We start from the raw sequence: 25,730 nt of genomic DNA, 5'->3' as shown, positions 1-25,730 counted from the left end.
TACTTCCTTGGCGTAGAATTTCTCAAAACAGAAAATGGAATAATGATACATCAGAGGAAGTACACAAAAGATGTGCTAGATAAATTTCAAATGCAAAACTGTAAACCTGCATCAACACCAATTGAAGCAAACATGAAGCTGGATGAAGCAAGCCTGGAAAATCAAGCAGATACAACACTCTATAGACAAATTGTGGGCTGCCTCAGGTTTATCTGTCATAGCAGGCTCGAGATAACCTATGCAGTAGGAGTGATAAGCAAACACATGGCCAAACCTACATAAGCACACATGATTGCAGCAAAAAGAATCCTTAGATATCTCAAAGGAACTTTATGTTATGGTGTGTTGTTCCCAAACCAAAAGCAGAACCGTGAGTTAGGTTTTGTGGGATACTTAGACTCAGATTGGTGTGGAGACAAGAAAAATATAAGGAGCACCTCAGGCTATTTGTTCACCATCTTTGGTGCACCTATATTTTGGAGCTCAAGGAAGCAAGATGTAGTAGTCTTATCAACCTGTGAAGCTGGATATATCTCAGCATGTAATGCCACTTGCCAAGGTTTATGGCTGATGCATCTAATGACAGAGCTGGAGTATGGGGAGTTTGAGAGTTTCGAACTAAGGGTGGATAATAATCAGCAATAAGCTTGGCAAAGAACCCTATTAGTCATGGAAGGAGCAAACATATTGGAACAAGATTTCATTTCCTAAGAGATCAAGTTGGTAAGGGTAGAGTCAAGATGGTTCATTGTTCAACAGAGATAAAAAAAGCTGATGTTTTAACAAAGGCACTCAAGGTTGATAGGTTCAAAAGACTAAGAGATATGGTGAATGTATTCAGCTTCTAAAAACAACTCTGTTTTGGCTATGGAATGCTTAGTGCCATGAACAACAACTCCTTGATTAAGAGGGCATGTTAATTGATGTAATCAAGTGAGTTAGTATAGTAGTTAGATAAGTTGCCACTTATAGAAAGTAGTTAAGTTGGTTGAAGTTGTTTTAGGAAAGTTGTATATTAGTTTGTAATCATTGAAGGATTATGAATAATTCCAATGCACTGAATATTCATTGAAACTCAACTCTCACACAACTTAATTATTCTCTCCCCGATCACGATTTCTTCTTCTTCTTCCGCAACTCTTCTTTCTATTTCTTTTCTTTCTCACACAATACTAACAATCATATCCATTAAAAATTAATTTTTGCAACTTATCACAACGTCATTCAATCCAGGGAGTGGAATTCCTAAACAACAACCCTTTTGAAACATGAAGGTAAGGGTTTTGAAAGCTCTCTCCTTTGCTATTAGGGCTTGAAAGCTTTGGATAAAGATACCAAACCTTTTTTTCTCTTCCAATGCTTTGCACTTGGTGAGGCCCTTTCATTATTGGTTTTTTTAGAGCTTAAAATCTGTATATTAACAGTGTAAAATTTTTACGTTGTCAGCATATTGTCCACTATTGATTAATATTACTACTTTTGTTTGAGAATCAACGATGCTTAATAAATTAATGGTGAATGATTTACTAACAGTGTAAATAACAATTACATTGTTAGTTTATACATATTAAATCATTTTTTTTATTACCAAGAATTCGAATGCATGATTGTCTCTCCCAATCAATTGTAATTGCTAGAAATTGAAGGGGTCTTTACCCTACTTCACCAACTCCATGTTGTTCTATCATTATGGGTTAGATTGGCAAGTATCACAATAGTTTAGATTGAATTATGAACATATCTTCTATACCCATATATTATTATCTCTACTAAAAACAGTACATGTTCAAAAAATAAATTAAAGTTATTAGAATTTTTAAGGAGCCGACTGTTTTTGGGGTGGGAAAGAAAGTGGTACAAATCAATGAGGATAGAAGATTGTTGCATATTACCTTATTAGAACATATATCATGCTGGCTGTGTTGTAGGATGAAGGTCTTAATGTTTATACTGATTGGCAAGTATTTCATTATCTGCAAGTCTATTCTAGCTTGCTCAAGCTTACAATGTAGTTTCCAACTTTAAGGAGTCAATGTTGTTTTCTTTGAAGGCTTTGGAGTTATCCTAGAAGTGGTGGGGTCCTTTTTTGTGGAGGCTGCGAATAATGAGGGGCTTCTTGAGAATATTTATATCGGTTTGGGATCCTATTTTAAGACTTTGGATCAGAACTCTAATGATTTGTTGCTAGTCGAGATGGATGTCACAGAAATGATGATTGAGATGAGAAGAAGATCTTATGAAGTTGTTGCGACTTTGAAGAATGTTGTGCAGCAGACTGACGAGAATAGTGAGACTTGAGCACATATGAATGGTGAAAGCGTTCTGTAATAAGGAAAAGTTTGAGGACTGCAAAATGAATTTTGACATTTCTCTTGGGATTGTTGGCAAGAGGGAACAAATATCCCTAGTGGAAGTTGCAGACTTAGGCTAAGATTTTGGAGCAATATCAAACAGTGGAAGAGTTTGAAGCTGCAATTTATTTGCTCAAGAGGACACTAGTTTTGCTTGTGAAGCTGCCAAAAGAGAAGAGCTGCCACTGAATATTCTCTGGAATAATGGACATGTTACTATTGCTGACAGTGAAGTTCCAAGAGGCCATTCCTTATTTGGAAAGTGGTGTTCAGAATATTCAAATATATCTATGGTCCCTACTCCCAAGCATTTCAATATGGGTGGGATTTCCAACAACTTGGGTTAGTTTACGAGTTTAGTTTTGAAAGAGAAATAATGGAAATAGAATATTTTAGAGTTATCTCACAATACATTTCATGACTCCCAAACTTTTCCCTTTCCTCCATTACCCTTCAAAAACCAACTCGCAAATAGATTATTAGGAGTAGGGGCAGCATAATGAGGGTTAAACATATATGATTAGATGGGAATGTATGGTCTGTTCTCTTAGTTTTACTCCATATCTTGATATTGCTTCTGCTGATTTTATGGTGCTGATTCATATAATATGCTTGACCCAATGTAATTCCAGAGGGTTAAACGAACTTTTTAACATATATCCAATAGCTTGCTGTCCAGATTCCTTTGGAACTATTGTGAAATTCTAGGATATGGCAGAATTCACACTTAGTCAACTTTAGTATATTATAACAGAAAAAACAGTGTGCATGTTTATACTTTTATCCAATGCTTTCAAATGAAAAATAATTATGTATGCCTCCTATACTTTGTGCCTTTGCTTGAACCTATGATCCAGAAACAAAGAAGTTATTTAGTTATAAGTTTATAACTAAAATCTTGGTTACAATTATTGTAAAACTGACTTTTGTGAACAACTACTTTTGGTTACACTAATTATAATTATACTCTTCACTATAGGAGCCCTGGTTAATTGCAAAGTCTTCCCATGCATCTCCACCTAGATTTAGGGTTCTACATCTTAGTGTTCATTGCTTGTACTATTCATTTTTCTAGACAAGAGTCCCAAATATACACATAACCCAAGTCTCTCTCTTTTTGATTTTGACTTGTTTCTTCTCACTGAGTAAATGGGTAGGTGCTCTAATTCCTTTTACAACATGAGGAGGAGCAAAGTTATACAAAAAGATTCAAAGCAAGCTTTTGAATGAGAAGGGTAGAAGAACCATGTAATATCCACCAAGATTTAGGTTATAATCTTCGTGTATCTTTAATTGAGTCAAAAGAATCAAAACTATCCAACTTTGATGAGTAATTATATTCAAGTAAAACTTGTATCTTATCCTCCTTAGTTTTAAAAAGATTTCTCAAACGCTTATTCCTTTCTATGAAAATAACATCATCCTAATGATAAGCTAATTTTACCTAGCATTCAAGAAGTGAGTCATAGAATGGAAAGGAGTGCACCTTTTGATCTACATAGCAAATAGGATTGAATGAACAACAACATAAAACAACGATGTCACATATTTTTCCTCATACCTAAATATAGATCACATCACTTCTCTATCACAATATCTCACATCTCATAGATCAAATGAAGTGTGAGGCTATCTATATCACAAGCTCTGAGCATACAATAAATAAGTTCAATGAAATCTTAAAATGTATATAATTTTATCCCACAATATGTCATTCAAAATATGCTCTTTAGGCAAAGAAAACTTCAACGATTATAGAGCAACATTATATCTTATAAGGACCACATATTTCTTTCCCCACTTTTATATTTTCTGCAATTCGACACTTCATGATATTTACTTTTAACAAACTCTGAAGTATCAACTAATTTCAACTTGTGGCCATAATTAATAAAAGGCCTTAGTCCATCCATTAAAAAATATGTTAACCTCTTTTGACTTCCAAATTGATTTAGTTGGTTTATGTAACCTCTTAACATTTGTTATCTCTTGCTTGAAGAGTGTTATCCATAAAGCATTATATCAAGTGATGAAGTGATGCTAAAACGTGAGAAATTGCTGGTTGGTGGACATGCCTGGGAAGACTTAGATAGTGTTTAAACTAGCAACATTATCTCTTGTTTCTAAGACTTACATAATGAAATTAATACTATTTTTATTTCTATTCAATTTTCTGCTTTAGACTTTCAATCATTATATTTATTATGACATATAGTAGAGGCTGGAAAACAAATAGACCTAACAAAGTTAAACTTACCATCCACAGAGACCATAGTGGTTGATGTAGTTTTCAAACAAATTAGAGTATGCTGCGTTACAGAAAACTAGAACTCCTGAAAAAGATGATTTTTGACGCTAAACTCAACTCCACCACCATTAATGTAACAATAACAAGGATTATTGTATGAATGGCTTTGAGGAAGATTGCTTGTGCTTTCATTTATTATTGACCATTTTAATAATTTTTAAAGTGAATAACAACTTTTCTATTCATTGATTGAATAATTAAGTATGATACAATGGATCTTTCATGGATCGGTGAATAGTTTTTCATCGACCCATTAGGATTGTAATCCAAATCTATCCATTTGTCATCCAAGATATTTGGTTTAACATTGTCTGCACAGGCTAAAGAAATAGTTATAGAAACAACAGTGGTTCATTCATCATCCTTGTATCCTTTATGGCCTCATCCTCCCCCCACTATTTGTAACAATACTTCTCATTCCCAAAAAGCATATCCAAATGGTTAAAACCAAGTATATTTCAGGAAATCCAAGCAAAAAGTAAGGAAAGGAAAGTGGAAATTCCAATACACAAGGGAATAAACATAGACACTTAATAATGGCAAAAGAACAGAATTCCAAGGACATAAACAAACTTCAGCCTTTTGAACTTATTGTTTCCACAAGTTCATAGTAATCTGCCAATTAGATGTGTTCCAGCTAATTTCAATTTTTCCGACCGGAAGTATGAAAATGAATAACACGAATCAGCGATATGCATGATGCGGTATCTCGTATATCACATATGTGCTCTCTTGCGATAATGAACTTAGAAAACAAATAGTTAAAATGTTAATGACACTACTGAGAACTGATTATAACTATAACTTAATTTCAGCAATTAATAACAAAAACCTTAAGGAAAATTCAAAAACCAGTAATCAAATCACCAATGCAATTACCAACAGTGTAGAATTTCATTAGAAGACACAATGGCAATGTGAAAGAGGAAGTCCTCTAATCTTTCATGGATTGAGGTAGTGAAATTTCAGGCTGGGAGTTCCTGGATGTTGCAGGTGTATGACGCAAGGGCAAAGCTTTCATTGGTGACTCATTAGCTGAGGCATCGCGTGCTTGTCTCTTTAATTGCTCAAGAAGTCGGCGGGCTTCTCTAAGTTCTTCTTCTGCACTTGCTCCATGGCTTTCCCAAGCATCGATAACTTGCTGTTGAAACTCAGCGGCGAGTACATAGCTGTAATTTCAAGATGCATTTTTAAAAAAAAAAAGTAACTTATCCCTTTGGCCCGATAATTATCAGTTGCCAAAGCCATGACAAATAATTTAATCTATCATAGATAGTTCCACATTCTACCCAGAGTGGCAGCTTAAAAATAACAACTGGATTTCCTATTGGAGACAAGAAAGGAATACTGACACACTAAATGTTTGTGTTTAAATTTACCAGTATTAAACTAGAAGTGAAATTGTTTGAGTTTATGTCTAATAAATCATGAAATTCAACTGAATCACCAAATAGAACTTAAACAAAAAAAATGGCTTAACAAAATAAAACAACTTGTCAATCTTTCATAAACATGACATCTTTTTTATTTACTATCATAAAAATGGAATTACAAAAGAAAATGAGAGCAAACATAAGTGGAGCTTTTCGTACACGAACTTGAGATATTTACCTACACCTCATATTTGGAGCCATGCAGAGAAACTTGATTCTAGTTGGCATTGGAAGAAACTCAAGAAAATAAGGACCAAATTCAAAGATGGGTTCAGTGAGGTATCATGGTTAGGAGCAGCAAACGGGACATACTCCATCCAAGCAGGATATGAATGGAGGATATAAGGATTAATCACTTTAGAATGGAGCAGTTGGTTTGCAGCAGGTTCAATATACCCGAACATGCCCTTATAAGCTGGATAGTGTGTCGTGATAGGCTGTTAACTATGGAAAGATTGCAGCCATTTGCACATAACAGGTATCAGATCAATCTTGCATTTTTTGCTCAAATGAAATAGATACTAGACACTAGACAGCACTTGTACTTTAAATTCCCATATGCAAAGAACTTATTGCAGCAAGCAACTAATTGATTAAAGATAACAAATTTCCCATCAAATCTAAACTGTTGTTGAAAAGCAAAATTTGGCACATTTGGAGAATCCATAAGCTAAGAAGACAGACTCTATATGCAAAGTTAACAAAATAAAAGGGCAGCCAATGCACAAGGCTCCCACTTAATGGGGTCTGAAAATGGTAGATGTATGCAGTCTTACCCTTGCAAGCGGAGAGAATGTTTCCAGGATTTGAACTCGTGACCTCATGGTGTGAGGTCACTAAACAACAACTTTACCATTGGGCCAATCTCACCCTCTTAACAAAATTAACAACATTAATTTACCACATTTGGGAGGAAAGAGTTAACAGAATATTTAAGCAAGAAATCAGAACTTGGAAGTAACATTCAAGCAACTTCAGCAGGAGATTAGATGGGAAATAGCACACTGCTGTACAAGGAATCTGACTCGTATGGAAAGAGTTCCTGGAAGGTACACTCACAGTAGTTTAAAAACCACAATGACCTTAAAGATGTACTAGTTGAAACGACGTCCTTGATGAATATACAGTTTACATATTCACCCAAACAAACAGCAGTAGCACGATTTTGAATGAAAGTAGAAGATACATTCCCAGGACAGGACCAAGTATATAATGACTTCAGAAATCTAATTTGTGCAAACTGAATAAAATAACTAAAATTGAGCTGAAAAAGGACAAAACACAATGAAATAAGTTGGCCGAAGCTTAAAAAAGAAGCACAAATTCAAAGTTTGTCTACATTTGTAGCATTTCTACATGCAAATATGGACTCAGGACATAATTCCTTTGACTCAAGATCGACCAACCTCAAGGATTTCATCTTCCAACTCCATTGAATTTTATACAATGTTCGAATTCGAAGAATAGAAATATATGATTGCAACCACAAAATCAGAAATCAAGTGGTAATTACAAAAGAGAGGATAGTATCATAGTGGTTCATGAATTAACTAATTAGGAGGCAATAAAGCTTGGTTGATATATGAGAGGGAGACACACAGAGCATAGGAGCCTAGCACAATAACCTTTTATTTGGAAACAGACTATACTCTATGAAGTAAAAATATATTGATTAAACACCTACAGACATATTAATCATCATACACTTTTTCTCTGTCATGAATTACTAAATTTCACTGCGTATAATTTCTCCCGTTTCCAGGAATTTCACATTAGTTACAAAGGAAAATGGACGCCACGGTATTGGATATGTGAAAAAGTTAGTTTGGACTGCTAGGGTTACATAGAATCAAGTAATTATATATAATTAGAGTAACCAAAAACAAATAGTTCAAAGAAGTCAGATTTAACAAATCAAGAGAACCAATATTAAAATATGGAGAAAAACCAAAAAACAAAAATTCCATACCTTTTCATCTCACCATAAGCCTTTGAAAGGTTCTGACATGCTTCAATTGTATCTACATGATGCGGACCGAGGGAAACATCCATGATATCTTTTGCTACTGCAAACATCTGAGCTGCGGACTGGGGTCTATCCAACTCTAAATATGCTGCTCCCAAATTGTTGTAAATATAACCCACTCCAAAATGCTTGGGACCAAAGCTTTCTTTCAGTCTTTCGGCAGCACTTTCCAGATAAGGAATAGCCTGCTGCACCTTACCAGTTAGCAAAAGTAACCACCCTATTCTTGCAGAGACACTTCCCTCGGAGTGCTGCTCTTGTGGGAGCTTCTCAAGCAAAGCTAGTGTCCTCTTCAACAGCGAAATTGCAGTTTCAAACTCACTCATAGTCTCATACTGCATTGATATCTCTGAGTATGCCTCCGAAACTTCTACGGGAGATATTTGTTCTCTCTTATCAAGAATCCCAAGAGAAATCTCCAAACACCTTTTGCAATCTGCATACTTTTCTTGATTGCATAATGCTTTTGCCATTGATACAAGTACAAGTGCCCGAGTCTCACTCTCCTTATCTGTCTGCTGCACAACATTCTTCAAAGTGCCAACAGCCTCGTCATATCTTCCCAACGCAATCATCATATTCGCAGCGTCGATCTCAGCACGCAACAAATCAGAGCTGAGATTCCAATTCTTCAAAATCCTCTGTGCCAAAACATTCTGGTCAAGTGCCTTCTCATGTTCCTCCAACCCACTATAAATAATGCCAAGAAGCTTCCTATCATGCGCGACCTCCACCGAATTCTGCCCCAGCCGTTTCTGATGTATCTCCAAAGCCTTCAAACAAAAGGGCATCGCCTCCTTGAAGTTCAAAACCGCAACATAAGCTTCCGCCAGGTCACGATTCCCTTTACCCAATTCCACACCATCTTCCTCAAAAGTCATCTCTTTAATCTCCAAACACTTTTTAAGATTTTCAAGTGCCTCCTCTCTCCTCCCCATAGCAGTCTTAACATTCGCCAACTCTAGTTGCACGGCATGAAGCACAGGCCTAACATCATCAACACTAACACCCTCATCCTGCAACCTACCCAATACCCTATTTGCTTTATTAAGGTACCCTAAACTATCACTAAACCTTTTTAACCCATAATTAACAGACCCCAACAACTGCAATGCCATTGCAACTGGTAAAGAAGGTTTGTTCTCTCTATCTAAACCTTTCAAAGCCCTATTAGCAAAGAAAAGAGCTTTTTCAGGATCCTCACCTTCTTGATCAATTTTAAGGCCAATTTTCAAAGAAGCTAAACCAAGCTCTCTCTCATCGAAAGCACCTTCCATGTGTTTGAACGCGTTAAGCATTTCCTCAGTGGTTTCCGCAGATTCAAAAGCTTCTTCAAGATGGGATTTTTCTTTGATTTTTCGCTGTCTTGAGGGGATCTGAGGGGGATTCTGAACGAGGGTGTTGATATATTGAAATGGGGTGGTGAGAAATTTGTTGGGTCGGATGAGAAATGGAGAAACATGGTTGAATGAAGAGTGGGATTTGGAAAGGAATCTAGAGGAAGAAGGGTTAGGATTGCGACGAATTAGAAGGGAGAACAACGAAATCGAATTTGAGAGTTTTCTCATGATAGTAGTTGTTTAGCGTTCAGTTTTTGTGTGATGTTAAACCTTCGATAAACCCTTTTCCATTGAAGAGTGCAATTGAAGGGAAAAAATGTAAAACAGGGAAACACTGCAAACGCCGTCGTTTCATAGAGAAATACCATCTTTTTTCTTATAGAAACTAACAGGATACCTGTACATTCGTACAGATGATAATGTATTTTGCATGAATTTATGTAAAGAATAAAAATATAATCTGTTAATGAAAATGTTATTAAGAATTACCTTATTAAAGATGGTGTTCAACATGCTATATTAAATAAATAAAGAATTATTATGAAGAAAAGTTTGGAAAACAATGTAGAATAGATATTAGAGATTTAAAAAACTTCTTTATAAACCATATTAGTTGTTGTTATTAGTGTTTAATCATTTTTATCATATATAAATATCTTTAATATCTGTAATAATTTTTTCTTTGAACTCTTGAAATAACTATGTACGAATGATCATAACTTAACACTGGTCTAAGTAAATGTAATCGTACATTTTAGTGACAAATTGTATCATTACATAATCTTTGAGACTGGTCTAAATTCTTCAATATCATTTCGTACAATAAACATACAATAATATTCTTGATCCAAAACATAATTTTATCATTCATATACGACTTTAACACTTTACTCTTCAAACACAAATAATTAGAAGCTATAATAAGGTCTAATGACCATGGAGCTATGTGCTTTCACCCAAAGATACAACTTTTAATTTTTTATTTTTAAAATAATAATAAAAGATTTATCTATTAAAGCTTTCTCAGTTTTATAGTTGTTCACGCATGTGTCTTCCGGCAATAGTATAACTTTTAAATTTTATATTTATCAAAATAACAATAATAAATGTGTAGAACTTACAACTTTAACCTTGTAATTAAGGGTTTTGCGAACCTAGGTAAAGGGGTTTTTTAGCTGAAGTAGGTTAGCATTGTGCACCAAAAGTTTTGGTTAAAATTAACCTTTATATTTTTATTGTGCAATGACTCATATCTCTAGATAACAACAATACAAGTTATGGGCTTGGGCTAATATAAATGAGTTGGGGTAGAGAGCTATATATTTATGTTATGTAAACCTAATGTTACAAGGAGGAGAATAGTAAATCACTAATCATAATTCTCTAATAATATATAATGATAGCCTCTTGATGCTCGCGTGGATGTAGGTACAATTGGCCGATCATCGTTACTAAATCATTATGTTATTCTATTTTATCTATACTCTTTTACTATTTGATTGCATACTTGTTCCCAACAATTGGTATCAGCTGGCTCTTAACCCAGGTGCCAAATTCGAGATGGGGAAGTTCGATGGATTTGATAATTTCGGATTGTGGCAAATGAGAGTTAAGGATGTGTTGGCTCAACAATGTCTATCAAAGGTGTTGCGTGAGAATAAACCAGATGGTATGGATCAATTGGATTGGAAAGAGTTGAAGAAGAAGTATGTGGGAACCATACAACTTTGTCTATCAAATGAGGTGATATATCATGTTATGGATCTAGCGTCACCAACAGAGGTATGAGGCACATTAGAGAAGCAGTTCATGTCCAAGTCTCTAACAAATAAGTTATATTTGGAAGAGAGACTCTATGGCCTAAAAGTGCAGAATGTGTTGATTTGCAACAACATCTCAACAACTTTAATCAAGTGATTAATGACTTACAGAAACTTGATGTGAAGGTTGATGATGAGGACAAAGCCATAATATTATTGTGTTCTTTGCCAAATTCCTATGAACACTTGGTGACAACATTGACGTACGAGAAAAACTCAATCAAATTGGATGAGATCACATCTGCACTTCTGTCCCACACTCGAAGAAGACAAAATGTAGGTGAAGGGTCTCAGGGTGATGATTTGTATGTGAAAGGGAGCCAAGCGTGTGAGAGGAGACAAGGCAGAGGAGGTCCTGCCAGAGGGAAATGACGAAATTCCAGGGGCAGAACACCAGTAGAGTGCTATAAGTGCAAACAGACTAGGCATTACAAAAGGGATTGTCCCAATAAATGGAGTCCTAGCAAGCCGGTAGGGAAAGATGGAGTATCTATATCTACAAATGTTACACAAAAAGATGACTCTAGTTACAACAGTGAAGTTGATCTACTATATGTATCATCACATCATAGTATATATGAGTGGATACTTGACACTGGTTGTTCCCATCACATGATACCAAACAGAGAATGGTTCACCACATATAGGGCATGAAATTTTGGTTTCGTGTATCTCAGAAATAATAAAGCATGTGAAATTATTAGTATGGGAGAAATCAGAATTGTGATGGATGATGGTGTAATGAAGACTTTATGTGAGGTTAGGCACATACCAGATTTGAAAAAGAATTTGGTTTCTTTCGAGACATTGCAGGCTAAAGGATTTAGGTATAGAGCTGATGGGACAGTGATATTCTTCGAGTATGCAAAGGTGCTCTGATTGTGATGAAGGGTAAGAGGACTGCTGGGAAGACTTACAAGTTGTTAAGGAGAACAGTTGTAGATGGAGTTGCTGAAGAGATTTCAGTATATTCAGACCATGGTGCTACAAAAGAGGACTGTTGAGGGGAGTCAGCAAATGCAAGCTAGATTTGTGTAAGTATTGTGTGCTTAGGAAACAAACACGAGTTAGTTTCAAGGCTGGACAACACATGACTTGGGGTATTCTAGACTATGTCCACACTGATGTATGGGACCCACTCAGGAAGCATCCCTAGGAGGTTCTAGGTATTTTGTTACCTTCGTTGATGACTTTTTTCGCAAGGTTTGGATATATTTTCTAAAGCATAAGTAAGAAGTCTTTGCCAAATTCAAGGTGTGGAAGGCGGAGGTAGAGAACCAAACTGATAGAAAAATCAAATACTTGAGGTCAGACAATGGTATGGAGTACAAAGATTCATAATTTTAGAAATTTTGTGAGGAACATCGTATTCAGAGGCACTTTTTAGTAAAAAAAGACTCGTAAGCAAAATGGTGTTGTAGAGAGCATGAATAGAACTCTTATAGAGAGGGCCATATGTATGAGACTGAATGCTGGACTTTCTAAAGAATTTTGGGCAGATGCACTAAAGTATGGCATGCTATGTCATCAATAGATCACCACGAGCTTCATTGGATGGTAAAGTTATAGAAGAAGTATGGACATGTAACCTAGTCAATTATAATATGTTACTAATATTTGGTTGTCCTACTTATGTACATATACCTAGTGATGAATGATCTAAACTTGATCTTAAGTCAAAGAGGTGTATCTTCATTGAATATACCAAAGGTGTGAAGGGGTTCAAGTTCTAGGATCCAGTTTCCAAAAAGGTGGTATTAAGCAGAGATGTAGTGTTTGATGAAGATTTTATGCTGAAATAGTTAGTTTTGACAGAGGTGCTCAGGCCAAATGGAGAGACTTTGGGATCAAATATAATTCCAGTGAGCAATGAAACAATTCAGGTAAATAAAGGCAAGGAACCATGCACTAGTTCAAGTCAAGAACATGATGATTCTCAAGCGGAGAGTTCAGGTGTGCATGAGTATCTACTTGCTAGAGATATGGATAGACGTCCTATTAAACCTCTAGAAAGATATGGCTCCACTTGCTCTCCATATTAGTCCAGGAGATCCATGTTGCTTTCAAGAGGCTATAAATAACCAGGAGAAAAAACAATGGATATGTGTCATGATGGAGGAGATGGAGTCTTTACAGAAGAACCAAACTTGGGAGCTTGTCTCATTGCCCCCAGACAAGTGTGTAGTTAGGTGCAAGTGAGTCTACAAGAGGAAGCCAATACTATCATAAAAAGAAGGGGAAAAGTTCAAGGCTCGTCTTATAGAAAAAGGGTATTCATAACAGAAGGGGATCAACTACTATGATATTTTCTCCCTAGTGGTGAGACACACTACTATGAGGGTAGTGCTTGCCTTGGTAGCTAGCTAGGATATGCAGTTAGAACAGATGGATGTGATACATGTGCTTCTATTGTATAGTTGTACACATATTTCTAATACCACAACACTTATTTTCAAAATAATAATAACAATTCTATTTTACAACTTTAATGAGTCACAGTTTTGCTCTGTAGTGATACTAAAAAATATACATGTTTGCCTTCTACTATCTTCTGGCCAAGCGCACAACATACATGCAAAAAGAGGAAATTAGTTTTTAAATGCAAAAGAGAAAGAAAGATTATGGAAAAAGATTATATTTGTGTAATCTGAAAAAGAAAGATGAGACAATAAAACAATTTTGTGCAGAAATAAAGTGATGCTCCTTTCGGAATGATCAATGAACAAGAAATAAGAAAGGGAATAAGGAACCCGAAAGAAAGCAGGAAATCTCAAGAGAAGAAAAAAAGACTACATATACTTTTATTGAATGATTGAATTGAATTATTTACAAAGGAAGAATGAACTAAATATATACAACCAGAAAACTGGCGCTTATGCTGATAAGTGCCATTTTTACCGTACTTTCTACTTTATTTTAGAGCACTTATCGTTTTGACTTCTGGAAAATATCATGCAAAATACACTTTTTGATTAAAACTTATAGAAATTCTAATTTACAATTAGAATATGTTTAATGCATGTTTCCAATCTCACTTTGAGCTTTTAAGGTTGAAGATCTCACAAGAAAAAGGTTTGCAGAATGATTAGGAGCTTGAAGAACGTTCAAAACCGCCAAGCCTGATTCTAGGAGGGCTGGGCGTTTTTGCTTCTGTCCAAATCAAGCTGGGCGGCCAGAAAAGGAGCTGGGCGCCCTGCTGAAATGAACGCAGAGCGCTGGGCGCCCTGCTAAACTGAACTAAACCCTCTTGTGAGGGTAACCAAGGAGCTGGGCGGCCAGAAAAGGGGTTGGGCGCCCTGTGCGTGCTTCTCTTTATAAAAGCCATTTTCTGGTTCAGACACCAGAGTTTTTTTTTGGGAGAAGAATTTTTCCTCAAACTCAGAACTTAAGGAACTTAGAAAAACACCTTTGGAAACACATAGAGCTTGGATTGAAGATCAACTGGAGGGGTGGATTTGTTCCTGCATCATCTTGGAGCTATCCTTTCTTCTTAAATCTTCACTTTGAGCTTGAAAGCATCCATGGCTATGGATTGCTAATTTCCTTGTGTTGGGATTGGATGTAACTCCTAAACTTTGATGTATCTATTTTGATTTCCATATACAAATATCTGTTCTATGCGATAATTTCAATGATTTAATCTTGTTCTTCATAAATGTTTTGGATTGATCACCTAAGGCATGAATTTAGATTTGATATGTGAGTGAGAACTACATATTATAATCGGATTTAGATTATCTCATCTAACAAGCGTGATTGCTAGAGATAGAATTAAGTTTGTTTGTCATTTTACATCTGGACTCATTACGATTATCCTTTTTAATTATGCAAGAGATTGATAATTAGATTAGGGAATCGTTGATCTACTCATGTAAGAGATTAATGAGATAGATAAGAATTGATGTGATGAAATTAAGCATAAGCCAAAGTTTGTATGTTGAATCATTAGGATATTGATGAGTTATTGAGTGAAACCCAATCCCAACAGTTTTCTCATATTGTTATAAATCCTTTTTAATATTGCATATTTTTACAATTGAAGTTGTTACAAAAATCAATCATCAAACCATCTGAACTCATTGTTTAAGAAAATTTACTAAAGAAAGGCATTGATTTAACCAATTCCCTGTGGATACGATATAAAACCCTTTTACTATACTGCAATTGAATCCTAAGGGATTTGAAAGTAGAGTGGTAAAAATAACTTTCAACAAAATGGCGCCGCTGCCGGGGAATTGCGTCTAAATACAAAGCATTGCTTTAGTTGTTATCTTGAGCAATTGTGAATATAGTACATAGTTTTATTTACATTTTCATAAGCTTGTTAACTAATCCACTTGGCTAGATTTGTGTTATCTTTCTTTTTATGCGAGGTAGGATTCCAGCTGATCAACTCTTATTCGACCCAGAAATAGAGAAAACAGCTAGGAAGAATAACAGCAAAGCCAGGAAGAGAAAACAACTTGCTAAGCAGAGAAGGCAACAAGAAGAAACTTCTGTCTCAAGTTCTTCTACAAATCAAGAAACAATGGCGGCAACCAATGATGACAATAAGCCAGGTTTTGTCAATTTCACACCAAGGAACATTATCAGAATTGGCAGACCTACTGGAAATCAAAGGCCACCGGAAATGAAGACTGGATTGGTACAGTTGATGTATGCCAACCCTTTCGCTGGTCTGGATCGCGAGGATCCATATGCACATCTTACAAAGTTCTATGAACTTTGTGGTACTGCTGGCGTGACAGAGAATGAGGAGGAAGATGTATTTCTGAGACTCTTTCCTTTGACCCTCATTGGAAAAGCCAAGGAATGGTTCCTTGATCAACCACAACAAATTTGAGGGAATGGTGAGATATTCTTGAACTTCTAGAGCCTTTGTTAAAGCATATGCTAGTTGAAGTTTAGAGGTAACAAGTAATAATTTGATCAATCTTGCACAACACTTTTCCCTTATTGTATGACAATCCAGCTCTATGTGCTTTGTCCTTTCATAAAAAATAGGGTTAGAAGCAATGTATATAGCAGATTGGTTATCACAATAAAGTAATGCGGGAGTATAAAAGGAATGTTGCAAATCTTCTAACAAATAAGTGATCTCACAAGAAGTAACTGTCATTGCTCTATACTCTGCTTCACATGAACTTCTTGACATTGTTTTCTGTTTCTGGGTTTTCCAAGATATTAGAGAATCTCCTAGATAGATACAATAGCCACTTATTGATCTCTTAGTGTCTGGGCAAGATGCCCAGTCACTGTCACTATAAGCTTTGATTTGGACAGAGGAGCTATGGGAAAAAAATAAGCCTATGGCAGATGGTCCTTTAAGGTATCTTAAGACTCTTAAAGCAGCAATGTGATGTGTGTTAGTAGGAAGAGCCATGAACGGAGCTAATTGCTGGATGGAAAAACTTATATCTGGCCTAGTATTAGCTAAGTATATTAGCCTACAAATTAGCCTTCTATAGGCTAAAGGATCAGAGTATACAACACCGTTATCTTGACATAAATGAGTGCCATTAATTATAGGAGTAGAGGCTGGTTTACAACCATTTATTCTAGCATATGAAATGATCTTTAAGGCATATTTTATTTGGTTCATAGTTATCCCAGATTGGTTTCTTGCAATCTCAAAGCCAAGGAAGTACTTGAGGTCCCCTAAATCTTTTTGTTTTAAAAGTTCTGTCTAGGAGAGTTTTGAGATCATTAATCTCACTAATATTGTTGCCAACCAGTATTATGTCATCCACATAGACAAGGATAGCAGTAATAGATGTATGAGATGACCATTTTATGAATAAAGAATGGTCCCTTTTGGCTTTGTGATACCCATGTTTTAAGAGAAAGGTTGAAAGCTTAGCAAACCATTGTCTACTAGTTTGCTTTAACTCATACAAGGACTTTTCTAACTTTCAAACTTGATTGGAATTGTGGACTTTAAGACTAGGAGGAATAACCATATAGACTTCCTCAACTAGGTCACCATGCAAGAATGCATTGTTGACATCCAATTGCTTGAGATGCCAATTATGAATAGAGGCTAGGGATAAAAGTAATCTTATAGTGATGAGCTTTGCTACTGGTCAGAAAGCCAAGGAATGGTTCCTTGATCAACCATAACAAATTTTATCGGATTGGAACCAATTGGAGGAAAAATTCATGGCTAGGTATTTTCCTCAATCAAAATTTTTGGATTTTAAAACTGCTATTTCTACTTTCTCTCAGTTTGCAGGTGAAAGTTTATGTGAAGCCTGGGAGAGGTACAAATCAATGTTGAGGAAATGTCCAAACCATGGATTCGATGCAAAGACACAAATCCATATTTTCAGAAATGGCTTACTCCAACAACACAAGTTGATCCTTGAAGCCACATCTGGAGGATCTTTGATGGCTAAAACTCCAACAGAAGCCATTGACATAATTGAGTCTATGGCCATCAATGACCAACAGGATCAACACAGTAGAGCTCCCACACGAAGAAGCATGATAGAACTTGCAGGGAATGATGCAATCTTAGCACAAAACAAGCTTTTTCAACAACAAATGGAAGAAATGACCAAGCAATTGGCAAATATTCCAAAACAGTTGAAGGAAATGCAAGAATCATCATCCAGGAGGCATGTGAATAGATGTGTCGCGTGTACACCAGATCATCCTACAAGTAATTGTGAGCCCAAGGAGGAGGAAGTTCAATACATGTCTAATCTGCCAAGGCAAGGTCAGTATCAGAACAACTACTCTCGAGGAGCCAACCAAAATTTCAGCCAACCTTGGAAATAGGATGTCGGACCTTCTTCTAACAGGCCACCACCATTCCAGAACCAACAATATCAACAACCGCCACAAAATCAACAACAATATCAACAACCGCCACAAAATCAGAATTCACAATTGGCGGACACATTGAATCAATTTATGCAGATGTCGATGGCTAACCAGAAGAATACTGATGCATCTATCAGGAATTTGGAGACCCAGGTGGGCCAATTAGCAAAGCAGCTTGCAAACTCTCATAAAGGAGCATTTTCAGCAAATACCGAACCTAATCCGAAGGAGCAGTGCAAAGCAATTACCACACGGAGTGGTAAGATGATAGGTAAAGGTATTGGTGAGAATTTGAGTGAAAAGAATGTGATTGTTGTTGAGGAAAAGATTGAGAGTGAAAAAGAAGAAAGTGAGAAAGAGGTGTTGAAAAATAAAAGTGAGGATGTACATAAGAGTGAGAAAGAGAAAAACAAAGAAAAAGAGAGTGAGATGAAAAACCATGAGAAGAGTGCATTAAAAGCTCCACCTGTGAGAGACTTACCTTATCCACATGTTCCAACAAAAAGAGACAAAGAAAGGCAATTTGCAAGATTTATGGATATATTCAAGAGGCTTCAGATCAATATTCCATTTGCAGAAGCCTTGGAGCAGATGCCTACCTACGCTAAATTCATGAAAGAATTGTTAACAAAGAAGAGAAGATTCATAGAGGAGGAGACTATTGAACTGGATGCTAGCTGCAGTGCTATTATTCAAAAATACATTCCTCTGAAGGCGAAGGATCCTGGAAGCTTCACACTGCCTGTTACTATTGGAAATCTAACACTTGGAAAAGCACTTCTGGACTTAGGAGCTAGTATCAACCTAATGCCACTGTCTATGTTGAGAAGAATTGGTGATTTGGAAGCTAGACCTACCAGAATGTCATTACAGTTAGCAGACAGGTCAGTGAAATATCCACATGGTGTTGTAGAAGATGTGCTGGTGAAAGTAGACAAGTTTATGTTTCCAGCTGATTTTGTGGTCTTGGATATGGAAGAAGATGTCGAGGTCCCGTTGATTTTGGGTAGACCATTCATGAAGACAGCTAGAGTTATGATTGATGTGGATGCAGGTAAACTAAAAGTAAGAGTGCAGGATGACGAAGTAAATTTCAATGTTTTTGAGGCCTTGCAATATCCGAAAGACAAAGGACAGTGTTTCTCTATTGACGTTATTGATGAGGTGTGTTATGAAGTAACTAAACAGCCACAGTCATATGATCCTTTAGAGAAAGCTTTGATAAACTTGCACACAAGGTTCAATGAGGAAGAGGAGCAAGAGATTGAAAGATGTTTGCAAGATCTTGATTCACTCAAAGAGATTCCTCCGAAGCAAGTAACATTGGAAAGCATTGAAAAAGCAGTTGACAACAAGGAGGCTAACCAGAAACTGGAATTGAAGTTGTTACCCTCCCATTTAAAATATGTGTTTCTACAAGGTGAAGCTGAAAAGCCAGTGATCATTAGTGGTTCTTTATCACCACGGGAGGAGAAAAAGCTGATTGAAGTCCTCAAAGAGAATCAAGGAGCAATAGGCTGGACACTAGCTGATTTGAAAGGTATTAGTCCTTCATATTGCATGCATAAAATTCTAATGGAGGATGATTTTAAGCCTGTAGCTCAACCTCAGAGAAGATTGAATCCAACTATGAAAGAAGTAGTCAGAAAGGAAGTGGTGAAGATGCTTGAAGCCGGAATGATTTATCCCATTTCAGACAGTGCCTGGGTGAGTCCAGTCCAGGTGGTGCCAAAGAAAGGAGGGATGACTGTGGTAGCCAATGAAAAAAATGAATTAATTCCAACCAGAACTGTCACAGGTTGGAGAATGTGTATTGACTACCGGAAGCTGAATAAAGCCACAAGGAAAGACCATTTTCCATTACCTTTCATGGATCAAATGCTGGAGAGATTATCCGGTCAAGCTTTCTATTGTTTTCTGGATGGTTACTCCGGTTACAATCAAATCACTGTTAATCTAGAAGATCAGGAGAAAACGGCTTTCACATGCCCATTTAGTATTTTTGCTTACAGGAAAATGCCATTTGGATTATGTAATGCTCCTGCAACCTTTCAGAGATGTATGTTGGCTATCTTCTCAGATTTGGTGGAAAAGTGTATAGAAGTCTTCATGGATGACTTCTCTGTGTTCGGAGTTCTTTTGATCTGTGCTTGATGAATCTGGACACCGTGCTGAAACGGTGTGTTGAAACAAACCTTATCTTGAACTGGGAGAAATGTCACTTTATGGTGACTGAAGGTATTGTTCTGGGCCACAAAATCTCATCAAAAGGCATGGAGGTTGATAAAGCAAAGGTTGAAGTCATTCAAAAGCTACCAGCTCCGTCAAATGTTAAAGGAATCAGAAGCTTTCTCGGACATGCTGGATTTTATAGACGGTTCATCAAAGATTTCTCTAAGATTGCCAAACCTTTGAGCAATCTTCTGAATAAGGATACTCCTTTCATTTTTGATAATGCATGCTTTAAAGCTTTTGAACAATTGAAACAAAATTTAGTTTCTGCTCCTATTATTATTGCACCTGATTGGAATCTTGATTTTGAATTGATGTGCGATGCTAGTGACTATGCTGTAGGTGCAGTGCTAGGTCAAAGAAAGAATAAAATGTTTCATGCTATACATTATGCTAGTAAAGTGTTAAATGATGCTCAAATGAATTATGCCACAACTGAAAAAGAATTACTAGCTATTGTGTATGCTTTAGAAAAATTCAGAAGCTACTTGATTGGATCTAAAGTTGTGATTTTCACAGATCATGCAGCTATCAAGTATCTTTTGACAAAAGCAGATTCCAAGCCACGACTGATTCGTTGGATTTTGTTGTTGCAGGAATTTGATCTTGAAATCAAAGACAAAAGTGGCAAGGAAAACTTGGTAGCTGATCACTTATCCAGATTGGTGAATGATGAGGTGACCACAATGGAAAAAGGGATAGTTGAAGAATTTCCAGATGAAAAACTGCTTAGTATACAAGAAAGGCCCTGGTTTGCTGATATGGCCAATTACAAAGCAGTAGGTGTTATCCCTGATGATTTTAATTATCATCAGAAAAAGAAATTTCTCAGGGATGCAACTCATTTCTTGTGGGATGATCCTTATCTATTCAAGGCAGGAGCTGATGGATTATTGAGGAGATGTGTAGCTTCTGATGAGGCTAGCAATATATTGTGGCATTGTCACAACTCACCCTATGGAGGGCATTTCAATGGTGAGAGAACCGTTGTGAAGGTATTGCAATCTAGTTTTTACTGGCCCTCCATGTTCAAAGATGCACATTTCCATGTGCAAAGGTGTGATGCATGCCAAAGGTCAGGTGGAATAGGAAAAAGAAATGAAATGCCTTTACAAAACATCATGGAAGTGGAAGTATTTGATTGCTGGGGCATGGACTTCATGGGCCCATTTCCATCATCATTTTCAAATGAATACATTTTGGTGGCTGTTGAGTATGTTTCAAGGTGGGTGGAAGCCATAGAAACTCCTAAAGTGGATGGCAAAACGGTAGTGAAGTTCTTAAAGAAAAACATATTCAACCGTTTTGGAGCACCCAGGGTCATAATCAGTGATGGAGGTTCACATTTCTGCAATTCACAGCTGACCAAGGCATTGCAACATTATGGTGTAAGACACAAAGTAGCATCACCTTATCATCCACAAACAAATGGCCAGGCAGAAGTTTCTAACAGAGAAATCAAAAGGATCCTGGAGAAAACAATTTCGAATTCCAGAAAGGATTGGTCACTCAAGTTGGATGATGCATTATGGGCCTACAGAACTGCTTAAAAATCACCAATAGGCTTAACTCCCTTTCAATTGGTTTATGGCAAAGCTTGTCATTTACCGGTTGAATTGGAGCATAAAGCTTATTGGGCCATGAAATTTCTAAATTTTGATTTGAATGTTGCAGGTGATGAAAGAAAGAAGCAACTGCATCAATTAGAAGAATTGAGGCATCATGCCTATGAATCCTCTAAGTTGTATAAGGAGAAAGTGAAAAGATATCATGACAACAAACTTGTTAAAAGGAACTTCAGACCAGGCCAACAAGTACTATTGTTCAATTCCAGGTTGAGATTATTTCCAGGTAAGCTAAAGTCAAAATGGTCAGGTCCATTTGTAATCAAAGAGGTAAAGCCTTATGGAGCAATCGAACTGGAAGATCAAGGATCGAAAGAGACTTGGGTGGTGAATGGTCAAAGATTGAAGCCATACTTAGGTGGTGATGTTCAAACAGTCTCCACTGTGCTCTACTTGAATGATCAATGAAAAAGCAATGACGTCAAGCTAGTGACGTTAAAGAAGCGCTTCTTGGGAGGCAACCCAGTGCTTTTGGTTTGATTTTCTCATTTACAGTCATTTTGATAGGTGATATCATGATATTTGTGAAATTGATTCAATTGTGTGCTTTAAGGTATTTCACAAGTCTTGATACATGTTTTGAGCATGTTTTGCATAACTGTGAAAGTTCTTCATCTTTGCATATGAACAAGCTCATTTGTGTACATGATGTTGCTTTTTAGGTCTAGAATAGTCATCTTATTTCATTTTGTAGTTTTTGAGTCAGTGAGTGTGTTAGTCCTCTTTCTGAAAAATAAACTGAACATGAAATAAGGAATGGAGAAATGGTGTGCACTTAAGTAAACTAGGTTTTCAACAAGTTTTAAATGTCATGTGTTTTTGCATTTGAAGCCTAGCATGAATGAATTGATAAAGTTGCCAAATTTCAAGTGTTGGGTTGACCATGGGGCTAGATGTGTTAGATTGCAAATTTTAATGCTTGGACAAGTTTTATAGCATGAGAGGATGTGTTTGTACTAATAGGCTTATGCTGCAAATGTAAAAATCAAAATTTGACCTATTAGGTTGTGAAAAGTGCATGAAACTTGGACTCTAAGGAATGATCATATATTGCGAATCTTTTGGAATGTGTGTTTACTTGTTGATTTTTAAGTCCTAGACAAGTTTCATATGAGGACCTGAGTTAAAGTGATCAATTGGCATGGCTTAAAAATGTAAAATTCAAATTTTGACATATCCACTTGTGATTAGAAAGAGTTTTGAGTTTTTGAGTTATTTGCCTAATTGATCCTTTGCATCATGAATTTTGAAATGAAATTGTGTTTAAAGACTATATCAGTCAAGTTTGAATGCACAATTGAGGAGTTGTAGTTGCATCAATCATGAATATTGTCTAACAAGCTGGGTTTAGTTGAAAATTTCTGGTTTTTAAGTTGAAACACTAATGCAGACCGCCCAGCTTGATGTGGGGGCGCTCAGCGCCTTGGCAATGGGTAGACACTGCCCAAATTCTGGCTGGCGCATGAACTGGGGCGCCCAGCACTCTGGCTGGCCTGGCATACAGCGCCCAGCGCCCTGGCAATGGGGAGCCACTGCCCAAATTCGGCCCAGCGCCTGGCATACAGCGCCCTGGCTATAAAAAAAAAGAAAAAAAAAATTTGGCTACTAAAACTTCCCATTGCCAGCGTGCCAAACACAAGCTCATCCTTTTCAAACTCATCATTCACACACTCCTCTTTTTCAAACTCATCTTCCATTGCCAAGCTTACTCTCCATTTCTTCTCACACATCAAACTAATCTTCCATTGCCAAACTTCAAGTGTCTCACCCACTTTTCTCTCTCTCACGTGTTATTACTCATCTCCACCATGTAAGTCACTCATCTTCACTTCCTCAAGCTCATGGGTAATGAATTTTAGGGTTCCAAAATTGGGTATTTTCTTGATTATGTTAAAAAAAAAATTACATTCTTGTGGTGGATTTTAGATTGATATGGTTTCCATTCTTCATAGTTATGCTTAAATGCTTGATTCCACTCTCTCTTTCTAAATTGGATTTGCGATTTGATTATGAACTCTAAAATTGAAATTGTGAGATTTTTGTGCTCTTGGTTGGTGATTTTTGAAAACAAATTACATTTGTTGAATATTTGAATTGAACAATAGCATGCATTGTGTTATTGAAAATGTGAACTTTAAGAATGCATGCTAGGTGTTTGATAAAATGTGTGAATCAATATAACTGTCAAGTTTACTTCTAATCGTCACCCAATTTTATGTACTTGACTGTGTTTATTTCACTCCTTGCATTTGTATAGTTATGAGTTCAATGTTGGGAATTTCAATTTTTATTAAGGTTGTGACCTTAACTTCTAGAATTTGGATATTGCAATTTTCACCTTGTTACAGGGGCAAGAAAGCAGTAGGCAATAAAAAAAAAGAAGAGTAGCAATCAACCAATCTGACAAGGACACTGACTCTGACAATGAGCAACCAAGCACACAATTCACTGGAAACAAACACAAATCCAAAACCACAAATCAGAAATATGATGAGTTGACAATCAAGGGTACCACAATTTTGGAGAGGATTGTCAAGTTGAAGGCTAATGAATTTCCTCAATTCATGAGCAAGATTGAGAGGTATGGATGGAAAAAGCTTGTTCATCCCAACAAGACGTACAACATGGAAATAGTCAAGCAATTCTATTCCAATGCTTTCTTCTCAAAAGATGCTCAGGTGAATCGTTATACGTGGGTAAATGGTGTCAAGGTGCATTATAACAAGCAAATAATCAATCAATACCTAGGCAGTCCATGGAAACCACGTCCAGCTGAGGGGCATGACCTTTGTGATTATCAAATGATGATAAAAGAAAGGAAGCACAATGAATATTCTGTAAAGTCCCTACTGTGTATTCAAGGCCTTGACACTGACAAACTAACGGCTACCCTCAAAGGTCCAGTCTACAAATTCTGCATGACCCAAATGTCTCAGATTTAGACCATTTTCATTCTTTCAAATGTGTGGCCAGGTTCTCATGTATCTGATCTGCCAATGCCAAAGGCCAAACTGTTGTATTCTATTTATAAAAATCACTCAATAGATATTGGTGCAATAATATCTGATGCAATTGCTGAGTGCATCAAGAAGGAGGCCATCACCATGATTTTACCATCTTTTATAACTGATTTCTGCAAATTCTGCAAAGTACCTGAACCTTATGGGGAGGTTATGGCTCTGAAATCAGTCATTGATGCTTCTTATATCAACAACCGCTGCAAAGAGAAAGACCTTGCTACTGTTGAAGAGGAGCTTAGAAAGAAAAGAAAGGTAGATGTGCATGGTGGGGAAGGGCAATCATCTCAGGTTCCTGAACAAGCACCACAACCTATACCAATCACTCAGGAACAACAACCAAACCAAATGGATCTTATATTGGCCCAAATGCAGCAAATTCAAGTCCAGATGCAGCAGGCACAAGAACAAACACAGGCAAGGCTGAAAGCAATTGAAACTGAACAAAACTTTCAAAACCAGCAGCAGATTGCCTGTTATAGAGGCATTACCGGAGTATATGAGTGCCTTCAACATGTGTATGACGGGCACCCATATTTTGCGGGGCGTTCCTTTGCAGATTTCATTACTCCTACACAATGGCCTGAGGGCAGGCCATATGATAGGCAGGAGGAGAGCAGCAGTCATGCTGCTAGAGCTGGAGATGGTGCCACTGCTGGAGCTGAACCAGGAGATGGAGCCACTGATGATACTGATGATTTCATGAGGACTGATGATCCAGAAGTCTGAGGATTCATCACGACTCACACTGGT

The 25,730-nt window shown here is 36.8% G+C and overlaps 1 protein-coding gene across 1 annotated transcript; it reads right to left on the bottom strand.

Moving 5' to 3' along the window:
- LOC109361195 (protein KINESIN LIGHT CHAIN-RELATED 2) lies at positions 5,268 to 9,796 on the bottom strand. Its single transcript, XM_019606566.1, has 2 exons — positions 8,062 to 9,796; positions 5,268 to 5,828 (listed from the first exon to the last, which is right to left on the bottom strand). The coding sequence occupies exons 1-2, from the start codon at positions 9,684 to 9,686 to the stop codon at positions 5,594 to 5,596; spliced, it is 1,860 nt and encodes a 619-aa protein (XP_019462111.1). The 5' UTR covers positions 9,687 to 9,796; the 3' UTR covers positions 5,268 to 5,593.

The sequence above is a fragment of the Lupinus angustifolius genome, chromosome LG11, assembly GCF_001865875.1.
Source record: "Lupinus angustifolius cultivar Tanjil chromosome LG11, LupAngTanjil_v1.0, whole genome shotgun sequence".
In the NCBI taxonomy this organism is placed as follows: Eukaryota; Viridiplantae; Streptophyta; class Magnoliopsida; order Fabales; family Fabaceae; genus Lupinus; species Lupinus angustifolius.
The sequence above is the reverse complement of the archived record's forward strand: the minus strand, read 5'-3'. Positions and strand labels throughout refer to the sequence as shown.

Bases quoted from the DNA above. Each gene is read 5' to 3' on its own strand.
- LOC109361195 (XM_019606566.1), bottom strand. From the start codon at position 9,686: ATGAGAAAACTCTCAAATTCGATTTCGTTGTTCTCCCTTCTAATTCGT. The intron at 5,829-8,061 runs GTATGGAATTTT...TTGAAATTACAG, and splicing joins GCTTATGGTGAGATGAAAAG to CTATGTACTCGCCGCTGAGT.